General features: G+C 44.8%; 2 protein-coding genes and 1 non-coding gene across 3 annotated transcripts; all 3 read left to right on the forward strand.

Annotated features, from left to right (window-relative positions):
- The first annotated feature begins 5463 nt into the window (after positions 1-5463).
- Positions 5464-12589, forward strand: klf11a (Kruppel like factor 11a). Its single transcript, XM_058613020.1, has 4 exons — positions 5464-5750; positions 7944-8174; positions 8924-9782; positions 11001-12589. Exons 1-4 carry the CDS (start codon positions 5721-5723, stop codon positions 11294-11296), a joined length of 1416 nt encoding a protein of 471 aa, XP_058469003.1. The 5' UTR covers positions 5464-5720; the 3' UTR covers positions 11297-12589.
- Positions 12590-14772: 2183 nt separating this feature from the next.
- Positions 14773-18353, forward strand: LOC131443412 (ribonucleoside-diphosphate reductase subunit M2). The gene is made up of 10 exons (XM_058613028.1): positions 14773-14965; positions 15150-15218; positions 15748-15897; positions 15975-16091; positions 16175-16308; positions 16415-16509; positions 16605-16738; positions 17188-17292; positions 17664-17777; positions 18066-18353. Exons 1-10 carry the CDS (start codon positions 14876-14878, stop codon positions 18216-18218), a joined length of 1161 nt encoding a protein of 386 aa, XP_058469011.1. The 5' UTR covers positions 14773-14875; the 3' UTR covers positions 18219-18353.
- Positions 17845-17979, forward strand: LOC131444233 (small nucleolar RNA SNORD94). Its single transcript, XR_009233705.1, has one exon. It is a non-coding gene; the product is annotated as a small nucleolar RNA SNORD94 (small nucleolar RNA).
- Positions 18354-19488: the final 1135 nt, after the last annotated feature.

Genomic DNA, 19488 nt, shown 5'->3' on the forward strand with positions numbered 1-19488 from the left:
AACTTAGGTCTAAACTTAGACTAAACTTAGGTCTAAATTTAGTCTAAACTTAGATAAACTTAGACTGAACTTAGGTCTAAATTTAGGTCTAAACTTAGACTAAACTTCAAGATTCAAAGTGTTTATTGTCATATGCACAGTAAAGAAACACGTTTCCCTGTACAATGAAATTCTTACTTTGCTGTCCACTCAAAAAACACCAGCATAAAGTAAAAAGTAAAAAATAGATGCTTTTGTAAAAAAAGTATAAATATACATAAGAAAAATATAAATATTACAAGAGACTAAAATAACATATATGCATAAAATAAGTGTAAAAATAAGAACTGTACATAAAGTGAACACAGATTTAAAGTGACACAGATTTAAAGTGACAATGTTTCAGGTTTTAAAGTGATGGTAACAGATTAAAGTGACAGTGTAACCAGGTGACAGGATTATTGTAGTCCCGTTCAGCTGTTGAGGATTCTGATGGCAGTGGGGTAAAAAGAGTTCTTTAGACGGGTTGTCCTGCATTTGGCACTCCTGTACCTCCGTCCTGAGGGCAGGAGTGTAAACAGTCCATGTTGTGGGTGGGTGCTGTCTTTGATGATGGTGGCAGCTCTCCTGTGGACTCTGCGGTGGTAGATGCTGTGCAGTGAGGGCAGTGGGGACCTGGTGATCCTCTCAGCTGTCTTTACCACTCTCTGCAGGCGTTTGCGGTCCATGGCTGTAGTGCTGCCGTACCACGCGCTGATGCAGTTGGTCAGACTGCTCTCCACGACACAGCTGTAGAAGTTGCTGAGGATCTTTGTCGACATGCCAAACTTCCTCAGCCTCCTCAGAAAATACAACCGTTGCTGTGCTTTCTTGAGCAGCTGTGTTGTGTTGGTGGTCCATGTGAAGTCCTCAGTGATGTGGACCCCGAGGTACTTAAAGCTGCTCACCAGTTCCACTTCAAGATCCCGGATAAACAGTGGTTGGTGAGGTCTCCTCTCCTTCCTCATGTCCACTATCATCTCCTTCGTCTTGTCTGTGTTTAGGGTGAGGTTGTTGTCCTCGCACCAAGAAACCAGACTATCCACCTCCGTCCTGTAGGCCGCTTCGTCCGCCGCAGTGATGCATCCTATCACTGCAGTGTCGTCAGCAAACTTCAGGATGATGTTGTCTTTATGGGAGGCGACACAGTCATGTGTGAACAGGGTGTAGAGGATGGGGCTGAGGACACATCCTTGTGGAGTGCCAATGTTTGTGATGATGCTGGCTGATGTTTTATTGCCAATCCTGACAGTCTGGGGTCTGCCAGTCAGGAAGTCAAGGAGCCAGTCGCAGAGGGTGGGGTGAATGCCAAGGGTGGACAGCTTGTGGGTGAGTTTGTAGGGGATGACCGTGTTGAAGGCGGAGCTGTAGTCTACAAAGAGTATCCTGATGTAGGACTCCTTGTTTTCCAGGTGGGACAGGGAGTGGTGGAGGACAGCTGTGATGGCGTCGGTGGTGGACCTGTTGGGTCGGTAGGGTTAGGGTTAATTAAGACTAAACTTAGACTAAACTTAGGTCTAAATGTAGACCAAATTTAGACTAAACTTAGGTCTAAACTTAGACTAAACTTAGGTCTAAATTTAGACTAAACTTAGGTCTAAACTTAGATAAACTTAGACTGAACCTAGGTCTAAACTTAGACTAAACTTAGACCAAATTTACACTCAACTTAGACTAAACTTAGGTCTAAACTTAGATAAACTTAGACTGAACTTAGGTCTAAACTCAGAGTAAACTTCGGTCTAAACTTAGACTAAAAAGTTACTGTTTCTGCTGTTACAGTTACTGCTGCTGTTTCTGCTGCTGATACTGTTGCTGCTGCTGTTTCTGCTGCTGCTGTTACTGCTGCTGCTGTTGCTGTTACAGTTACTGCTGCTGTTTCTGCTGCTGTTACTGCTGCTGTTTCTGCTGCTGTTGTTACTGCTGTTAAAGTTACTGTTGCTTAACTTGCGACCATGATGTATTTCACACACAGGGTACCGGTCTTAACCACTGAGCCACTCTACCCTCCCACTTAGACTAAACTTAGGTCTAAACTTAGACTAAACTTAGACTAAACTTAGGTCTAAACTTAGACCAAATTTAGACTTAACTTAGACTAAACTTAGGTCTAAATGTAGACCAAATTTAGACTAAACTTAGGTCTAAATTTAGACTAAACTTAGGTCTAAATTTAGACTAAACTTAGGTCTAAATGTAGACCAAATTTAGACTGAACCTAGGTCTAAACTTAGACTAAACTTAGGTCTAAACTTAGACCAAATTTTCACTCAACTTAGACTAAACTTAGGTCTAAACTTAGATAAACTTAGACTGAACTTAGGTCTAAACTTAGACTAAACTTAGGTCTAAACTTAGACCAAATTTAGACTAAACTTAGACTAAACTTAGACCAAATTTAGACTAAACTTAGACTAAACTTAGACCAAATTTAGACTAAACTTAGGTCTAAACTCAGAGTAAACTTAGGTCTAAACTTAGACTAAAAAGTTACTGTTTCTGCTGTTACAGTTACTGCTGCTGTTTCTGCTGCTGATACTGTTTCTGCTGCTGTTACTGCTGCTGATGTTGCTGTTACAGTTACTGCTGCTGTTTCTGCTGCTGTTGTTACTGCTGTTACAGTTACTGTTGCTTAACTTGCGACCATGATGTCTTTCGCACACAGGGTACCGGTCTTAACCACTGAGCCACTCTACCCTCCCACTTAGACTAAACTTAGGTCTAAACTTAGACTAAACTTAGACTAAACTTAGGTCTAAACTTAGACCAAATTTAGACTTAACTTAGACTAAACTTAGGTCTAAATGTAGACCAAATTTAGACTAAACTTAGGTCTAAATTTAGACTAAACTTAGGTCTAAATTTAGACTAAACTTAGGTCTAAATGTAGACCAAATTTAGACTGAACCTAGGTCTAAACTTAGACTAAACTTAGGTCTAAACTTAGACCAAATTTTCACTCAACTTAGACTAAACTTAGGTCTAAACTTAGATAAACTTAGACTGAACTTAGGTCTAAACTTAGACTAAACTTAGGTCTAAACTTAGACCAAATTTAGACTAAACTTAGACTAAACTTAGACCAAATTTAGACTAAACTTAGACTAAACTTAGACCAAATTTAGACTAAACTTAGGTCTAAACTCAGAGTAAACTTAGGTCTAAACTTAGACTAAAAAGTTACTGTTTCTGCTGTTACAGTTACTGCTGCTGTTTCTGCTGCTGATACTGTTTCTGCTGCTGTTACTGCTGCTGATGTTGCTGTTACAGTTACTGCTGCTGTTTCTGCTGCTGTTGTTACTGCTGTTACAGTTACTGTTGCTTAACTTGCGACCATGATGTCTTTCGCACACAGGGTACCGGTCTTAACCACTGAGCCACTCTACCCTCCCACTTAGACTAAACTTAGGTCTAAACTTGGACTAAACTTAGGTCTAAATTTAGTCTAAACTTAGACGAACTTAGACTGAACTTAGGTCTAAACTTAGGTCTAAACTTAGACTTAACTTAGACTAAACTTAGGTATAAACTTAGACCAAATTTAGTCTAAACTTAGACTAAACTTAGGTCTAAACGTAGACCAAATTTAGACTAAACTTAGGTCTAAACTTCGATAAACTTAGACTGAACTTAGGTCTAAACTTAGACTAAACTTACGTCTAAACTTAGACCAAATTTAGAGTAAACTTAGACTAAACTTAGACCAAATTTAGACTAAACTTAGACTAAACTTAGGTCTAAACTTAGACCAAATTTAGACTAAACTTAGGTCTAAACTTTGACTAAACTTAGGTCTAAACTTAGACTAAACAGTTACTGTTTCTGCTGTTACAGTTACTGCTGCTGTTTCTACTGCTGATATTGCTGCTGCTGCTGTTTCAGTTACTGCTGCTGTTTCTTCTGCTGTTACTGCTGCTGTTACAGTTACTGCTGCTGTTTCTGCTGCTGTTACTGCTGCTGTTTCTGCTGCTGTTGTTACTGCTGTTAAAGTTACTGTTGCTTAACTTGCGACCATGATGTCTTTCGCACACAGGGTAACGGTCTTAACCACTGAGCCACTCTATCCTCCCACTTAGACTAAACTTAGGTCTAAACTTGGACTAAACTTAGGTCCAAATTTAGTCTAAACTTAGATGAACTTAGACTGAACTTAGGTCTAAACTTAGGTCTAAACTTAGACAAAACTTAGACCAAACTTAGGTCTAAACTTAGACCAAATTTAGACTAAACTTAGACTAAACTTCGGTCTAAACATAGACCAAATTTAGACTAAACTTAGGTCTACACTTAGACTAAACTTAGGTCTAAATTTAGACTAAACTTAGGTCTAAACTTAGATAAACTTAGACTGAACTTAGGTCTAAACTTAGGTCCAAACTTAGACTAAACTTAGGTCTAAACTTAGACCAAATTTAGACTAAACTTAGACCAAATTTAGACTAAACTTAGGTCTAAACTTAAACCAAATTTAGACTAAACTTAGGTCTAAACTTAGACTAAACTTAGGTCTAAACTTAGACTAAACAGTTACTGTTTCTGCTGTTACAGTTACTGCTGCTGTTTCTGCTGCTGATGCTGTTTCTGCTGCTGCTGTTACAGTTACTGCTGCTGTTTCTGCTGCTGTTACTGCTGCTGCTGTTGCTGTTACAGTTACTGCTGCTGTTTCTGCTGCTGTTACTGCTGCTGTTTCTGCTGCTGTTGTTACTGCTGTTACAGTTACTGTTGCTGTTACAGTTACTGCTGCTGTTTTTCTTCCTGCTGTCAGTATTTTCTGCCTGGAAACCGCCTCTGTCTTTTTCCTTTTTTCATTTTCCAACCTCAGTGAACTCGGGAGGGAAAATGAACTCACGTCACCTCTGTCTGCTTTTGTCCCACTTTTCCCTCCTTTTATGAGTCTGAAGCAGCGGCAGCAGTAACAACATCAGCAGCAGCAGCAGCAGCAGTAACATCAGCAGATTCCCTCTGCAGAAAGACCCTAACCCTATATATATATACATATATATATATATATATATATATGTATGTATATGTATATAGATATATTTATATATGATGTTTCATAGATACAGTTTTTTTTCCTGGTGCTCCGAAAGTTTATTTTTTTAATTTGAATCATTCATGATTTTAAGTGTTTGTGTTAATTTCATCAGTGAATAAGGTTTGTATATATGTATATGTATATATTATAATGTGTATGGTTTTATTGCATTATATGAACACTTTATGTTTGTTCTGCAGACGCGCGCCCTCGCGGCTCTCGCGCCCGCGCCTCGTGCCTCTCTCTGCCTCCCAACCTTTCCCCCAGTTGGCGCGCGCTCCCGGGTTCATCGGGTTTACGCTGACACCGTTGACTCCCTGGCCACGCCCCCCGACAGCCACGCACCCCGCCCCGGGCCAATGGCGTCGCGAGCACGTCCTGATCACGCAGCGCCTCGCCTGTGATTGGCTGCGCGTCATCAGCCGCCAGACTGCGCTCACTTTGTTTCTGGAGCTGCTTTTTTTTCTCTTTTTGTGCCAATGTGTATTTTTTTATTATTGTTATTTGGCTCCGCTTGGTTAAGACAGTCTGACGCTAGACCTGGACCCGGACCCGGGTCTGACTCTTGACTCCCGGCTCCAGCAGCAGCAGCGGCTCGCCTCGCTGTGTCTGCCCGCTCCCCCGCCGCTGTCTACGGCTGCTGCTCCTCTCTGTGTCCCGCTTCATGCTCAGCTTCACGGAGCGCTGCTGTCAGGTGAGTCCGCTCCTCGGTGCTCGGTGTCCGGCTCTGCTGTGAAGCAGCTGCCGCTGGTTTATCTGAGGACACACACACACTGATGCCGTACTTACGGTGTGTTGCTGTGTTTTCTGATGTTTTTAGTGCGAGAATCATGTTCAGTTTGTGTTGCTGTTGTCTTTGTGTGGTTGTGTTACTGTTGTGTGGTTGTGTGCTGTCTGTTTGTGTCTGTGTGGTTGTGTGTTGTTGCTGTTGTCTGTGTCTGTGTGGTTGTGTGTTGTTGCTGTTGTCTGTGTGGTTGTGTGTTGTTGCTGTTGTCTGTTTGTGTCTGTGTGGTTGTGTGTTGTCTTTTTGTTTCTGTGTGGTTGTGTGTTGTTGCTGTTGTCTTTTTGTCTTTGTGTGGTTGTGTTACTGTTGTCTTTTTGTGTCTGTGTGGTTGTGTGTTGTCTTTTTGTGTCTGTGTGGTTGTGTGTTGTTGCTGTTGTCTTTTTGTGTATGTGTGGTTGTGTGTTGCCCTTTTGTTTCTGTGTGATTGTGTGTTGTTGCTGTTGTCTTTTTGTGTCTGTGTGGTTGTGTGTTGTTGCTGTTGTCTTTTTTGTCTTTGTGTGGTTGTGTTACTGTTGTCTTTTTGTGTCTGTGTGGTTGTGTGTTGTTGATGTTGTTTTTTGTGTCTGTGTGGTTGTGTGTTGTTGCTGTTGTCTTTTTTGTCTTTGTGTGGTTGTGTTACTGTTGTCTTGTTGTGTCTTTGTGGTTGTGTTACTGTTGTGTGTTGTCTTTTTGTTCATTGTGTGGTTGTGTTACTGTTGTCTTTTTGTGTGGTTGTGTTGCTGTTGTCTGTTTGTGTCTGTGTGGTTGTGTTGCTGTTGTCTGTTGTGTCTGTGTGGTTGTGTTGCTTTTGTCTGTTTGTGTCTCTGTGTGGTTGTGTTGCTGTTGTCTGTGTCTTTGTGTGGTTGTGTTGCTGTTGTGTCTTTGTGTGGTTGTGTTGCTGTTGTCTGTTTTTTTTGTGTGGGTGTGTGTTGTTGCGGTTGTCTGTTTGTGTCTTTGTGTGGTTGTATTGCTGTTGTCTGTTTGTGTCTTTGTATGGTTGTGTTGCTGTTGTCTGTTTGTGTCTTTGTATGGTTGTGTTGCTGTTGTCTGATTGTGTCTGTGTGGTTGTGTGTTGTTGCCTGTTTGTGTGGTTGTGTGTTGTCTGTTTGTGGTTGTGTTGCTGTTGTCTATTTTTGTCTTTGTGTGGTAGTGTGTAGTTACTGTTGTCTTTTTGTGTGGTTGTGTGTTGTTGCTGTTGTCTGTGTGGTTGTGTGTTGTCTGTTTGTGTGGTTGTGTGTTTGTGTGTTGTTGCTGTTGTCTGTTTGTGTGGTTGTGTGTTGTTGTTGTTGTCTGTTTGTGTGGTTGTGTGTTGTTGCTGTTGTCGGTTTGCTGGAAGTTGTTGTCTCATGACAGTGTTGTTGTGTAGTTGTTGTTTTAGTAGAATCAGAAGTCTTTCATCATTGATCAGAAAAATGTGATCAATAAACATCAAAGGACTGTCAATCAAAACAAAGTGTGTGTGTGTGAGTGAGAGAGAACACAGATTGACTTTTTGTTTTCTCAAACGACACTTCCTGTTAGGAGCTTCCTCTCTCTCTCTCTCTCTTGCTCGGGGTGATTCGGTGCATGTTAATGTGGGAGGGGCAGGGGCGGGGCTTGTGTGTGTGTTCTCGGTGAAGGGGAAGTTTCTTCACCGTCAGCGCGAGACAGTGTGTCTCTCTCTCTCTCTCTGGTGTACATAGGTCTCTCGCTCACTTGCTCGCCCCCTCCCTCCTCTCTTTCTTCAGTTCTTTGTCTCGAACAACACTGTTGTTTTTTTGCAGTGTATTTGATGACCCAGCATTTTTACTGTTTTCCTGTTATTATAATGTATTTTTATTATTTATTATTATTATGTATTATTTTATCATTATTATGTATTATTTTTATCATTATTATGTATTATTTTTATCATTATTTTTTTAATTAATTAATTAATTAATTAACAATAATAATATTATTATTATTATTATTATTATCATTCTTTGTTTTTTTTTCTCTTTGATTTGAAAATAAAACAGTGACGTCATTGTTAGAGTTCACGTGGGGACGCCACGCGCCACCTACTGGTAGCAGAGAGAAGGCGGCACTAATGATGAAACATGGTTACATCATGTGAGTGATTGTCCTCTGTCTCTGTCTCAGGTGGACAGCATGGACACTGTGGACAGACAGCAGGGGGCGCTCATGAAGCCCAGTCCGTGCGTCGAGTACAACGACCTGGAGGCGGCCGAGGCGCTCGTCAGCATGAGCTTCTGGGATCAAAGGTTGCATAAGCCCCGCCCACTGACCCCCACCTCCGACTCATGTGACTCCATCCAGCTGCAGACGGAGAGCGTGGACGCTGCTAAAGACCTGATCGCTCTGTCGTCACTGGTGAGGATCTGACACACACACACACACACACACACACGCAGTTGGACATTCATGACTTGAGGGGACATTGCATTGACTTACATTCATTTCCTGGAGACTTACTCTAACCTTAACCACAATTACTACTGGCCTAATCCTAATCCTAACCTCAACCTAACCTTAAAACATATCTTCACCTTAAAATGTAGTTATTTATGTTGTGGGGACTTGATTTTTGTCCCCACAAGGAAGACAAGTCCCCATTATGTGACTGTGTAAACAGTTTTAGGTCCCCACAACATTAGTAATACCCGCACCCACACACACACACACTCAGTCACACACACACACATGCACGCACACACACACTCTCACACACACACACTCACTCACACACGCACACACAAACTCTCGCACACACGCACACACACACGCACACACACACTCACACACGCACACACACACACACTCACACACTCTCACACACACACTCACTCACACACACACTCACTCACTCACACACACACTCACTCACTCACTCACACACACACACACACACACACTCACTTCTTTGTTTCTTCTGAATTGTCTCTTGACGTCTGATTCTTGTCAGCACTGGAAACAAAGAGACGGGAAAATGTCGTCATATCCATCACAGTGACAAACACATGAATTTTCACTGTGTTTTGTGAACACATGAATGATCAGAGTGAACACATGAATAAGAGTTTTTTTTTCTACCTCTTCCTTTGTGTCGTTGCTTTCTTCAGTGCATGACTCCACCTCACAGTCCAAGTTCCTCTGAGGCCTCCGCCTCCTCTGCTCCAAGCCCCGCCTCTGCTCCAAGTCCCGCCTCCACACACGTCGTACCCGGCCTGGAACTCAGTGTTGGCTCCGCCCTCCTCAGTGACTCCCACCCTCATGTGTCAGTGCTTCCACCTCAGACTGAGTTGTGTGTTGTGGCTCCGCCCAGCAGAGCCGTGGCTCCGCCCAGCAGAGCCATGGCCACCAGCGTCATCCGCCACACCGCCGACAGCCTCGGTGTCCCCGTCCCTTCCTGCTCTCGTCTCACAGAAACGCCCACATGTCCACTCACGCCTCCAGAGACGAGGGGCCGTCCTCCGTGTCCCAGCAGCCCGCCCTCTCCTCCTGCTCCTCCTCCTCCTCGCTCCTTCCCAGTGTCTTCCTCTTCCCCGCGGCTCTCGGCTTCTCCACTCCTCTGTCAGGTGATCCCTGTGAGCGGGGGGGCGGGGATGATCTCCGCCTTCGTCCAGGCTCCGGTTCAGGTGCAGACTCCGGGGGGACCGAAGCCCATCCTGCCGCAGGCTCCTCCCACCTTCTCTCAGTCTCTGCTGCTGGGCTCGGCGGTGCCGCAGGGCACTGTGATGTTCGTGGTGCCGCAGCAGCACGTGACGCAGCCCTCGCAGGGCCCGCAGACTCTCATGACCCTAGGCAGCACCAAGCTCCTCCCCCTGGCCCCAGCGCCGGTTTACATGCCGTCAGGAGCGAGCGGCGCCTCCTCGCATGCCGAATTCTCCCGCCGGAGAAACTACGTCTGCAACTTCCTGGGCTGCAAGAAGACGTACTTCAAGAGTTCCCACCTGAAGGCGCACCTGCGCACACACACAGGTAGGAGGCACTCTCACCACACACACACACCAACACAGAGTCTACGATGTCTTTAAGAACGTGATCACGTCTTTATCTCACTGTGAGACAGAGGTCTGGAAACCACTCACGCTCTCACACACACACACACACACACTCACTCTCACACACACACACATACACATACTCACTCTCACACACACACTCACAGACTCTCACACACACACACACACTCACTCTCACACACACTCACACACTCTCACACACACACACTCACTCTCACACACACACACATACACACACTCACTCTCACACACACATACACACACTCACTCTCACACACACACACTCACTCACTCTCACACATACACACACTCACTCTCACACATACACACTCACTCTCACACACACACACACTCACTCACTCTCACACACACACACTCACTCTCACACATACACACTCATTCTCACACACACACACTCACTCACTCTCACACACATACACACACTCACTCTCACACACACACACTCACTCACTCTCACACACACACACTCACTCACTCTCACACACATACACTCACTCACTCTCACACACATACACACACTCACTCTCACACACACACACTCACTCACTCTCACACACACACACTCACACACTCTCACACACACACACACACTCACTCTCACACACACTCACTCACTCTCACACACACACACTCACTCACACACACACACACACACACACTCACTCACTCACTCACACACACACACTCACTCTGTGATGCTGCCTCCATCACAGAGTTCAAATGTCTTATTTTGTCAATTCGGCTTTTGAAAAACTTTAGATTTGCTTCAGTGACACAAAGTGACCACACGAGGCAGCAGTAGACCAGCAGCTCCTGCGTCCCTGTGAGCTAAAATCACTGATTTTCTCTATGGGCTTTGGTGTGGGAGAGTGAGTGTGTGTGAGTGTGTGTGTGTGTGGGAGGGAGAGTGAGTGTGTGTGTGTGTGGGAGGGAGAGTGAGTGGTTTACACAGATGAGATAAAGACGTGATCATGTGACTGCTGTGAGCACCGGAGGCCAGCAGGGGGCGTCCTCATCTCACTCCTGTAGTCACGTGATGGCGGCCATTTTAAAAACACGCATCTGTCGAACAAATATGCTGAAGAAACGTAGACTCCGCCCACTTTTTCGTGTGTTGTTGTGGTGGTGACCCGTGTTTGTTGTCGCTCCGCAGGTGAAAAGCCGTTCAGCTGTCACTGGGACGGCTGCGACAAGAAGTTTGCCCGCTCCGACGAGCTTTCCCGCCACCGGCGGACGCACACCGGCGAGAAGAAGTTTGTGTGCGGCGTGTGCGACCGACGCTTCATGCGCAGCGACCACCTGACCAAACACGCCCGGCGGCACACGACGTCCAAGCGGGCGACGTCGTGGCCTGCCAACACCGGTGACCTCAACAAAATGGCCCTGCCCAAAGGTCATATCCGAGGCCCCGCCCTTCCTGTCAGGGTGCTCGTTCCCACCGCCAACTAACTCAGGACTCTGGAGGCGGAGCTTCAGTCAGAATGATGGTGGGGTTTTTTTTCCTGTTCGTGGCAACACTTTGATCGTTCATTGAACTGGTTACCATGGAAACCACAGCAGGTCTGTTTCCGCGGGATATCGCTTGTTGTCTGTGAGTGTCTGGCGCCCCCCTGAGGCTGAAGCGGTCGTTACACTCCAGTGACTGATGATGAAACAGAAACCTGGAGTTTTGAGTCTTTACAAAAAACTTTGGCACAAAAACTGCAAACATCGGATTTCTGCGAGAAAATTGAAAAATTTGAATGAAATGATTTTTATTTCTTTTTACATCAGTACTTTAGAGAACTGCACTTTACAGTATGTCAGTAAACACACCGATGCTTCCAGACACTGAGGTAACTTTTTAGCCGACTGGACATTTTGTTGTGTTAGCGACCAAGCTAACGACGAAAAACACAAGCAAAAAAAAAAAATTCCTGGCGTGCTAACTGTTAGCTCGCAGATTAGCTTTGTTCAGAAGCTTTCTGGACATTGTGACGCATTTGACGCCTCAAACATTCACATGAGTCTATTCACTCATCCATAGTTCCGGTTTTGTTACGTTTGTGATACTGACACAGTCGGTGCTGACTCCGCCCACACTGAAAACGCGGTTCTCAGGAGGGAAAACTTTAGCCTCTTCACAAAAGACTTGTGTCATAAAATCTCCGTCAGTCCAAGTCTACGATATCTACGTCACATGATCACGTCTGTAAACCACTCCCCCTCTCACACCAAACCCCAGAGAGAAAAGCAGCGATTTTAGCTGCGGGGACACAGGAGCTGCTGGTCCTCTGCTGCCTCGTGTGCTCACTTTGTGTCACTGAGGTCGATGTAGAAAAAGATTTTCAAATGCCGAATTGACAAAATCAGACATTAGAACATAGTGATGGAGGCAGCAGTGGATCCACAGCTCCTGTGTGTGTGTGTGTGTGTGTGTGTGATGTTAAAATCACTGATCTTCTCTATGAGGTTTGGTGTGGGAGTGGTTTACAAAAATCTGTCTGACAGTGAGATAAAGACGTAATCATGTGACGTCCTGGTTGAGATTTTATTACCTACTGTAGGCACAGGACGAGGCCAGCAGGGGGGAGTCCACATCTCAGGCAGCACTGACTCTGGTCAGAGCTCATGTGGTTGTCGGACACAGTGTCCGGCTTTGCTCAGGACATTTTATTCCCACACACACTCACAGAGGAGGAGGCGGAGCAGGAGGCGGAGCTGCTATTCATTCACACAATAAAGAATTGACGTTGCACTGGAGTTTTTAAAATGGAGCTGGTTTTTGTACTCAGTAAATTCATGTTTACTTCACGTGTGTGCGTGTGTGTGTGTGTGTATCTGTTAGTCAACCATATGCACTCTTTTTTTTCTTGCCAAAGCCTCTGTGTATTTGTGCTTCTGTAAATACTGTAAATATATTCATATCTATATGAATGTTCTGTGTATTCCAATCTGCATTTATTGATTGTATGAGTTGTTGCTATTTTAAACATGTCAGTATTCCTCACTGTGATACTACCTATTCTTTTTCTATTTTTGTTTTTTTATTATTTAATAAACACGTGTTGAGGAATAAGTGCTTTTTTTTCCACAGTGTAGCCAGTATGAAAATACCTCATGTTATGAAATGTAATTCTTAATAATAATAATAATAATAATAATAATAACAACAACAGCTTTTATCAGAATGATTTGCCTGTAAGTGATGGTGAAAAAGGAAATGACTTTTATAATAATAAAAAAAAAAAGACCATCTCAAATATAAAAGTGTTGGTTTGTACTTTTTATTCTTTAACACCATGGGCAGGTAAGAGGCGGGGCCACAGGTCGGGGCGGGGTCACAGGGCCATGATGCGATATTTATGTCACGATACGACATTATCACGATACTGAAGTCACGATGCAACATTATCACAATATTTAATTAGTGTTATTCATTAACTGGTTCTGGTTAATGTTAGCGTGATAAGGCTTCAATCTGTTTAAACAATGGAAGTCAATGCAGAGTGTGTGTGTGTAAACTTGTATTTCCTTCTTTGTGAGGACATTCTGTCTGGTCCTCACAACTTTAAAGGGCTTTTTCAGGGTTAAGACCTGGTTTTAGAGTTAGGGAATACATGATGTGTGTGTGTGAATAAACCGGTCAAAGAGGCGGGAAACCACAGAGGCGGCCTCGCGCTGCGGCTCGTTATATAAACACATAACTTGGTTCCGTGTGTGAAGTTTCTGCTCGGCGACAATGTCACATTACACAACCGGAGCCGCGGCTCCTCCCCGCTGACTCCGCCCGGTAACAGCGGTCAGCCAATCCCGAGCAGGCCGCTGCGGGGGCGTGACCAATGAACAGAGAGATGACATCAGTACCGGGAACGTGAAGGAGGCGCGTCATTGGCTGATGAGGGTCCCGCCCACTTGCCTTACTGACCGACATTCAGCTTCAGCCAAAAAGAGAGATAAATATATATACATGTGATTGTGTGGTCACAGCGACTGTGTGAGGCTGTGAGCGGTACTGCAGCACAGTGTCTGTTTACATACATGTATTTATGTATATTATTGTTCAATCACAATCAGAATCCTTTTATTACCCCGAAGGAAATTGTTTTGAAGTACCAGTTTTTTAAAGAGCACACACGTTAAAATTTTTAAAAAAGAAATTAAGAAATTAAAAAAGTTTTAAGATTCAAATTAAGTAAAAAATAGAAATAGATAAAAAATAAATTAATTAAAATGACATAAAGTAGAAAATATTCACATTTAAGAAGCTGAAAAATGAAAGACTGATTAATAATCGATTCATTGAGCACTTGTTTCAGCTCTTGTTTTATTCTTCTCACATTTTAAACTGTTATCTTTTATTGTCATTTGTTCTGTCTACTCATTCAGCGCCTGCTGCTATTGTTTCCCTCGTGGTTGTTTTATAAGCGTAGATTCTCTATAATCTGGCATCTTTCACGTTGACATGGTTGAATATCTATATGTTAAATGAACACATAAGATATAAACATATACTTATATACCAGTGCAGTGTGAGTAAATATAAAGAGTTAAATGACTGTGATCAGACTCTGTAAATGTAAATGTTTCTCTTTTCAGGCGAAAAGTCACATTCACTTCTCTCACTTTAACGTTCATCTAACGCTTAAGGGTCGTGTTGTGAAATGTCGGTTAATCGATTGTTACGTGTAAAATAAAAGTGTTTTATTGTTAAATTAAATGAGTGTTTCGTAACTGCTTTTATAACCGGTTTCTCGCAGTTTCGTAAGCTTGGACAAACTAAACAAAGCCGCTTCACTTTCCCACACTTCCAGGCGTCACGTGAACGCGGCGTGCAATCTGATTGGCTCCGTCGCAGCGTCACGTTTAAAGAGCCTCCGCGAGCTGCGCTGTGATTGGCTGGCTGAGTTCACGCGCCAACATTTCAATAAAAAGGAGCCGCGGACGGTGACGCTGTTCAGTCTCTGCTCGCTCTCGGTCTGTGTTTGTCGCTGCTTCTGGACTTTTACCTCCCTTTTCTCCCTGTGACGTCACTGTGTGTGTGTAAAAATGCTGTCTGCTCGCGCTCCTCTCTCTGTAAAGGATGAAAACACACTCGTCAGTCAAACCAACAAAATGGCGCTGGACAAAGAAAACACGGTGAGAAGTCTCTTCTTCTTCTTCTTCTTCATCATCATCATCAACTCTCACGCCAAACTAACGGCAGCCATTTTCCTGAGCTGATTTCCATCCCGCTTCATGTTCCGTGAGGCTCACGTGATCGATGGCGTGTTGGCGCCAGTTTGTGGTCACTGTATTGATCTGTACTTTGTGTTGTTTTCAGCCTCCGAGTCTGAACAACACCCGCGTCCTGGCGTCAAAAACCGCGCGAAAAATCTTCAACGACGCTGAGGTAAGTGACGCTGAGTCCGCTGATGACTTCCGGTCTGAGGCTGACCGATCGCATTGATCATCTTCATTGAGCGGGAATGTGCGTCGATTGTGGCGCGAACGTGTCTGATCAGCTGTTTGATGTTGTCACGTGAGAAACAGCTGACATGAGATGATTTGTGTGATCACTGAAATAATCTGTAACATTTATAAATAATCACAAACATGATTCAGAATAAAGTAATCTGATTTAAACTCCCTCCTTACCTTAGACCTTAGTTCTCTTGTGTCTGTTGTGGCGCATCGGGCGGCAAGTTTCCATGTCCTTTCATCGGCAGCTATCATCTCTGCTTCTTCAGTAATCTGTTAATCCGAAATGAGAGAATTAGGTCCACTTATACAATCTGAATTAAAGGTGCCAGATTTAATCTGATTCCATCTGCTGATAATCAATCATTTGAGGTTAAATGTTTACGTTTCTTTTTGACACTTTGATGAGTGTTATTGATGAAATTGTTGATCAATAAAAGTTTTTTTTTGTTTGTTTTTAGCCCAAAGTGGTGAAGAATAGCAGAGGTGGCGAGGAGGTGGAGCCTCTGCTCAAAGACAACCCCCGCCGCTTCGTCGTCTTCCCCATCCAGTACCACGACATCTGGCAGATGTACAAGAAGGCCGAGGCCTCGTTCTGGACGGCAGAGGAGGTACGAGCGTCCACTGCGGCGGGGAGGCGTGGCTGTGGGCGTGGTCACGTGGTGGTTAACGGCTTGTGTTTGTTCAGGTGGACCTGTCCAAGGACCTGCAGCACTGGGAGTCTCTGAAGGACGAGGAGAGGTACTTCATCTCACACGTGTTGGCGTTCTTCGCCGCCAGCGACGGCATCGTCAACGAGAACCTGGTGGGTGAGCGCGCGCTCATTTATTGATCCGGTATCGGTTCGATCGGCCGCCTGACCCTGTTGTTTCACTCTGTTGCCACCAGGTGGAGCGTTTCACACAGGAAGTGCAGGTGACGGAGGCGCGGTGTTTTTACGGTTTCCAGATCGCCATGGAGAACATTCACTCAGAGATGTACAGTCTCCTCATCAACACGTACATCAAAGAGCCACAAGAGAGGTGACTGTCCTCTGCTGTCCTCTCCTTCTTCTACTGTCCTCTGTCTCCTCTGTCCTCTGATGTGTCCTCTGTGCTGTTGTGTGATGGTGCGTTCACTGACCCTCAGAGAATACCTGTTCAATGCCATTGAGACTCTGCCGTGTGTGAAGAAGAAGGCCGACTGGGCGCTCAACTGGATCAGCAACAAGAGCGCCACCTTCGGTACAGCAGCCGCCTGTGTTTGTTCCTGTGGTGTCTGTGCTCTTATTGATCAGGTCTGGTTATTGATTGTGTGTATGTGTGTGTGTGTGGTCCAGGAGAGAGAGTGGTGGCCTTCGCGGCCGTGGAGGGAATCTTCTTCTCTGGATCGTTTGCTTCCATCTTCTGGCTGAAGAAGCGCGGCCTGATGCCCGGCCTGACCTTCTCCAATGAGCTCATCAGCAGAGACGAGGTGATGATGTCATCAGTGCGCACACACAGAGTTTACGGTGTCTCATGTTTAGGGCTGTAGCGATACACTAATCTCACGGTACACGATATTCAGCTCACGATAGGATTCCATCAGTCTCTGAGAGATTTTAAAGGGATCCATTTATTAAAGTGCAAACTGTAGTTTACAAGTAAATAAAGTGCAGTATTAAAATGAACAAGACTTTTATCCAAGTCCTCACTACTCCTCCTTTTCTTTTTTTTAAACCGAAATCCTCCCACACATCTGCTTTTAAATATAATGGTGCTGGACTTACTTACTTCTAATACTACCCGCCATTTTCTTGAATCTCCTCGGGTAAACGGGAAGATGAACACGTCTGTGTAAAGGGAGGATCTGGACGGGAATTTATCTATCTATCTAAATCGCCCTGCTCATGTTATTGATTGATTATTGATTGGCTGTTACAGGGTCTTCACTGTGACTTTGCGTGTTTGATGTTCAAACATCTGGTGAACAAGCCGAACTCGGAGGCCGTCACCAAGGTCATCAAGAACGCTGTGGAGATCGAGCAGGTGGGCGGAGTCACTCTTAACACGTGTGTGGACCTGTGTGTGTGTGTGTGTGTTGACCTGTGTGTGTTGACCTGTGGTTGTGTGTGTGTGTGTGTGTGTGTGTGTTGACCTGTGGTTGTGTGTGTGTGTGTGTGTGTGTGTGTTGACCTGTGGTTGTGTGTGTGTGTTGACCTGTGGTTGTGTGTGTGTTGACCTGTGGTTGTGTGTGTGTGTGTTGACCTGTGGTTGTGTGTGTGTGTGTGTGTGTTGACCTGTGGTTGTGTGTGTGTGTGTGTGTGTGTGTGTGTGTGTGTGTGTTGACCTGTGGTTGTGTGTGTGTGTGGACCTGTGGTTGTGTGTGTGTGTTGACCTGTGGTTGTGTGTGTCTTCAGGAGTTCCTGACTGACGCTCTGCCTGTGAAGTTGATCGGGATGAACTGTGAGCTGATGAAACAGTACATTGAGTTTGTTGCTGACAGACTGATGCTGGAGCTCGGCTTTACAAAGGTAACCATGGTGACACACACACACACACACACACACATGCATACGTTGAATTGTGCCTTTTTAAAGGTGTGTGATGATGAGACGCGCAGGGGTACAGACCTCAGCTGGTAATGGGAGCTGAGTGCTGCTGAGACTCTGATCAGAGGACGAGTGGTTCACTGACAGACGACAGCAGCATGAGACAGACGCCACACTGAACACACCTGTGACGGACAGACTCACCTGTGACGGACTGGCTCTGGTGTGAGTCCAGGACTAAGTGAGTGACATGGTCTCTGTTGTGTGCAGATCTACAGGGTTGAGAACCCCTTTGACTTCATGGAGAACATTTCTCTGGAGGGAAAGACCAACTTCTTTGAGAAGAGAGTGGGCGAGTACCAGAGGATGGGCGTGATGTCCACGACCACAGACCACACCTTCAGGCTGGACGCAGACTTCTGAGTGTGAAAATGTTTTTGTAAATAAAGTTTGTGACTTGTTTTATTTTGTATAAAGATGTAAACGTTGGATTTTAATTTTTTTTTTATCAACTTTTTTTATTTAAAAATGTGCGATTAAAAGTTTTATCTCTTGAAATCTCCTGTTTCCGACTTTTTATATGAACATGTTTTTACTTTGACGTGATGATCGCGATGTTTCAGTAAACTATATTTGTTTACTGCAAGAGCAAGAAGACGAGTATCTCAGTCGACCAGAAGATCAAGTTCAAGGAAGTTTTGTCCCAATGATCCTCTCCGCAGTCTTTATGACTCTCTGCAGGGCCTCCCTCTCTGCCTGTGTGGGGTTCCCGTACCAGACAGTGATGCCTGCGGTGAGGATGCTCTCTATCAGTCCTCTGTAGGCCAGGGTGAGAGGGCGGTGGTTCAGTCCAGCTTTCCTGAGCAGCCTGATGAAGTACAGTCTTTGCTGGGCTTTTTTCACTGTGGCTGTGGTGTTACAAGCCCAGCTCAGGTCAGATGTGACCTGCAGTCCCAGGAACCTGTAGCTGTCTGTCCTCTCCACCTCCGTCCCACTAATGAATAGAGGCTGTAGAGGGGGGGGTTTCTCCTGAAGTCCAGGATTAATTCCTTGGTCTTGTCTGTGTTGAGGAGGAGGTCGTTCTTCTCTCCATAGACAATGATGTTGTTGACCAGGGCCCTGTATCCTGACTCGACTCCCCCCTTGATGAGCCCGAGGATGGTGGTGTCATCAGCGTATTTGATGATGATGATGGAGCTGTCCTGGGTGGAGACACAGTCATGTGTGTACAGGGTGAAGAGTTTGGGGCTGAGGCAGCAGCCCTGTGGTGATCTGGTGCTGACTCTGATTTCAGCAGACACCCGTCCTCCCATCTTCACCGCCTGGGGCCTTTCGGTCAGGAAGTCCAGGATCCAGTTGCAGGTGGGAGTAGGGACTCCAAGGTCTGCCAGCTGGTCTGCCAGCTTCACGATCAATGACTTGTATCTCTGAGGTTATAAGTTCTAATCTTACAATGATGTCAAGTTCACACACTTTTAAAACTTTGAACCTGAAACAGAACTTAAAAACACCAAGAACGTGCTTAGAATAGCTTCTGCTGTAAAAGCAAGACTTGTGTGCCTCAGGTTGTGAGTTCAAATCCTGTGATGAAAAGATTTAATGAAAACAGTCAAAGGTTTGAAGAAAACCTGAAGAAACACAGGAGCAGGTGGCTCAGTGGACAAGAACCCTGCAGTGCAGTTCACATGTCAGG

Source organism: Solea solea, chromosome 17, assembly GCF_958295425.1.
Source record: "Solea solea chromosome 17, fSolSol10.1, whole genome shotgun sequence".
Classification (NCBI taxonomy): domain Eukaryota; kingdom Metazoa; phylum Chordata; class Actinopteri; order Pleuronectiformes; family Soleidae; genus Solea; species Solea solea.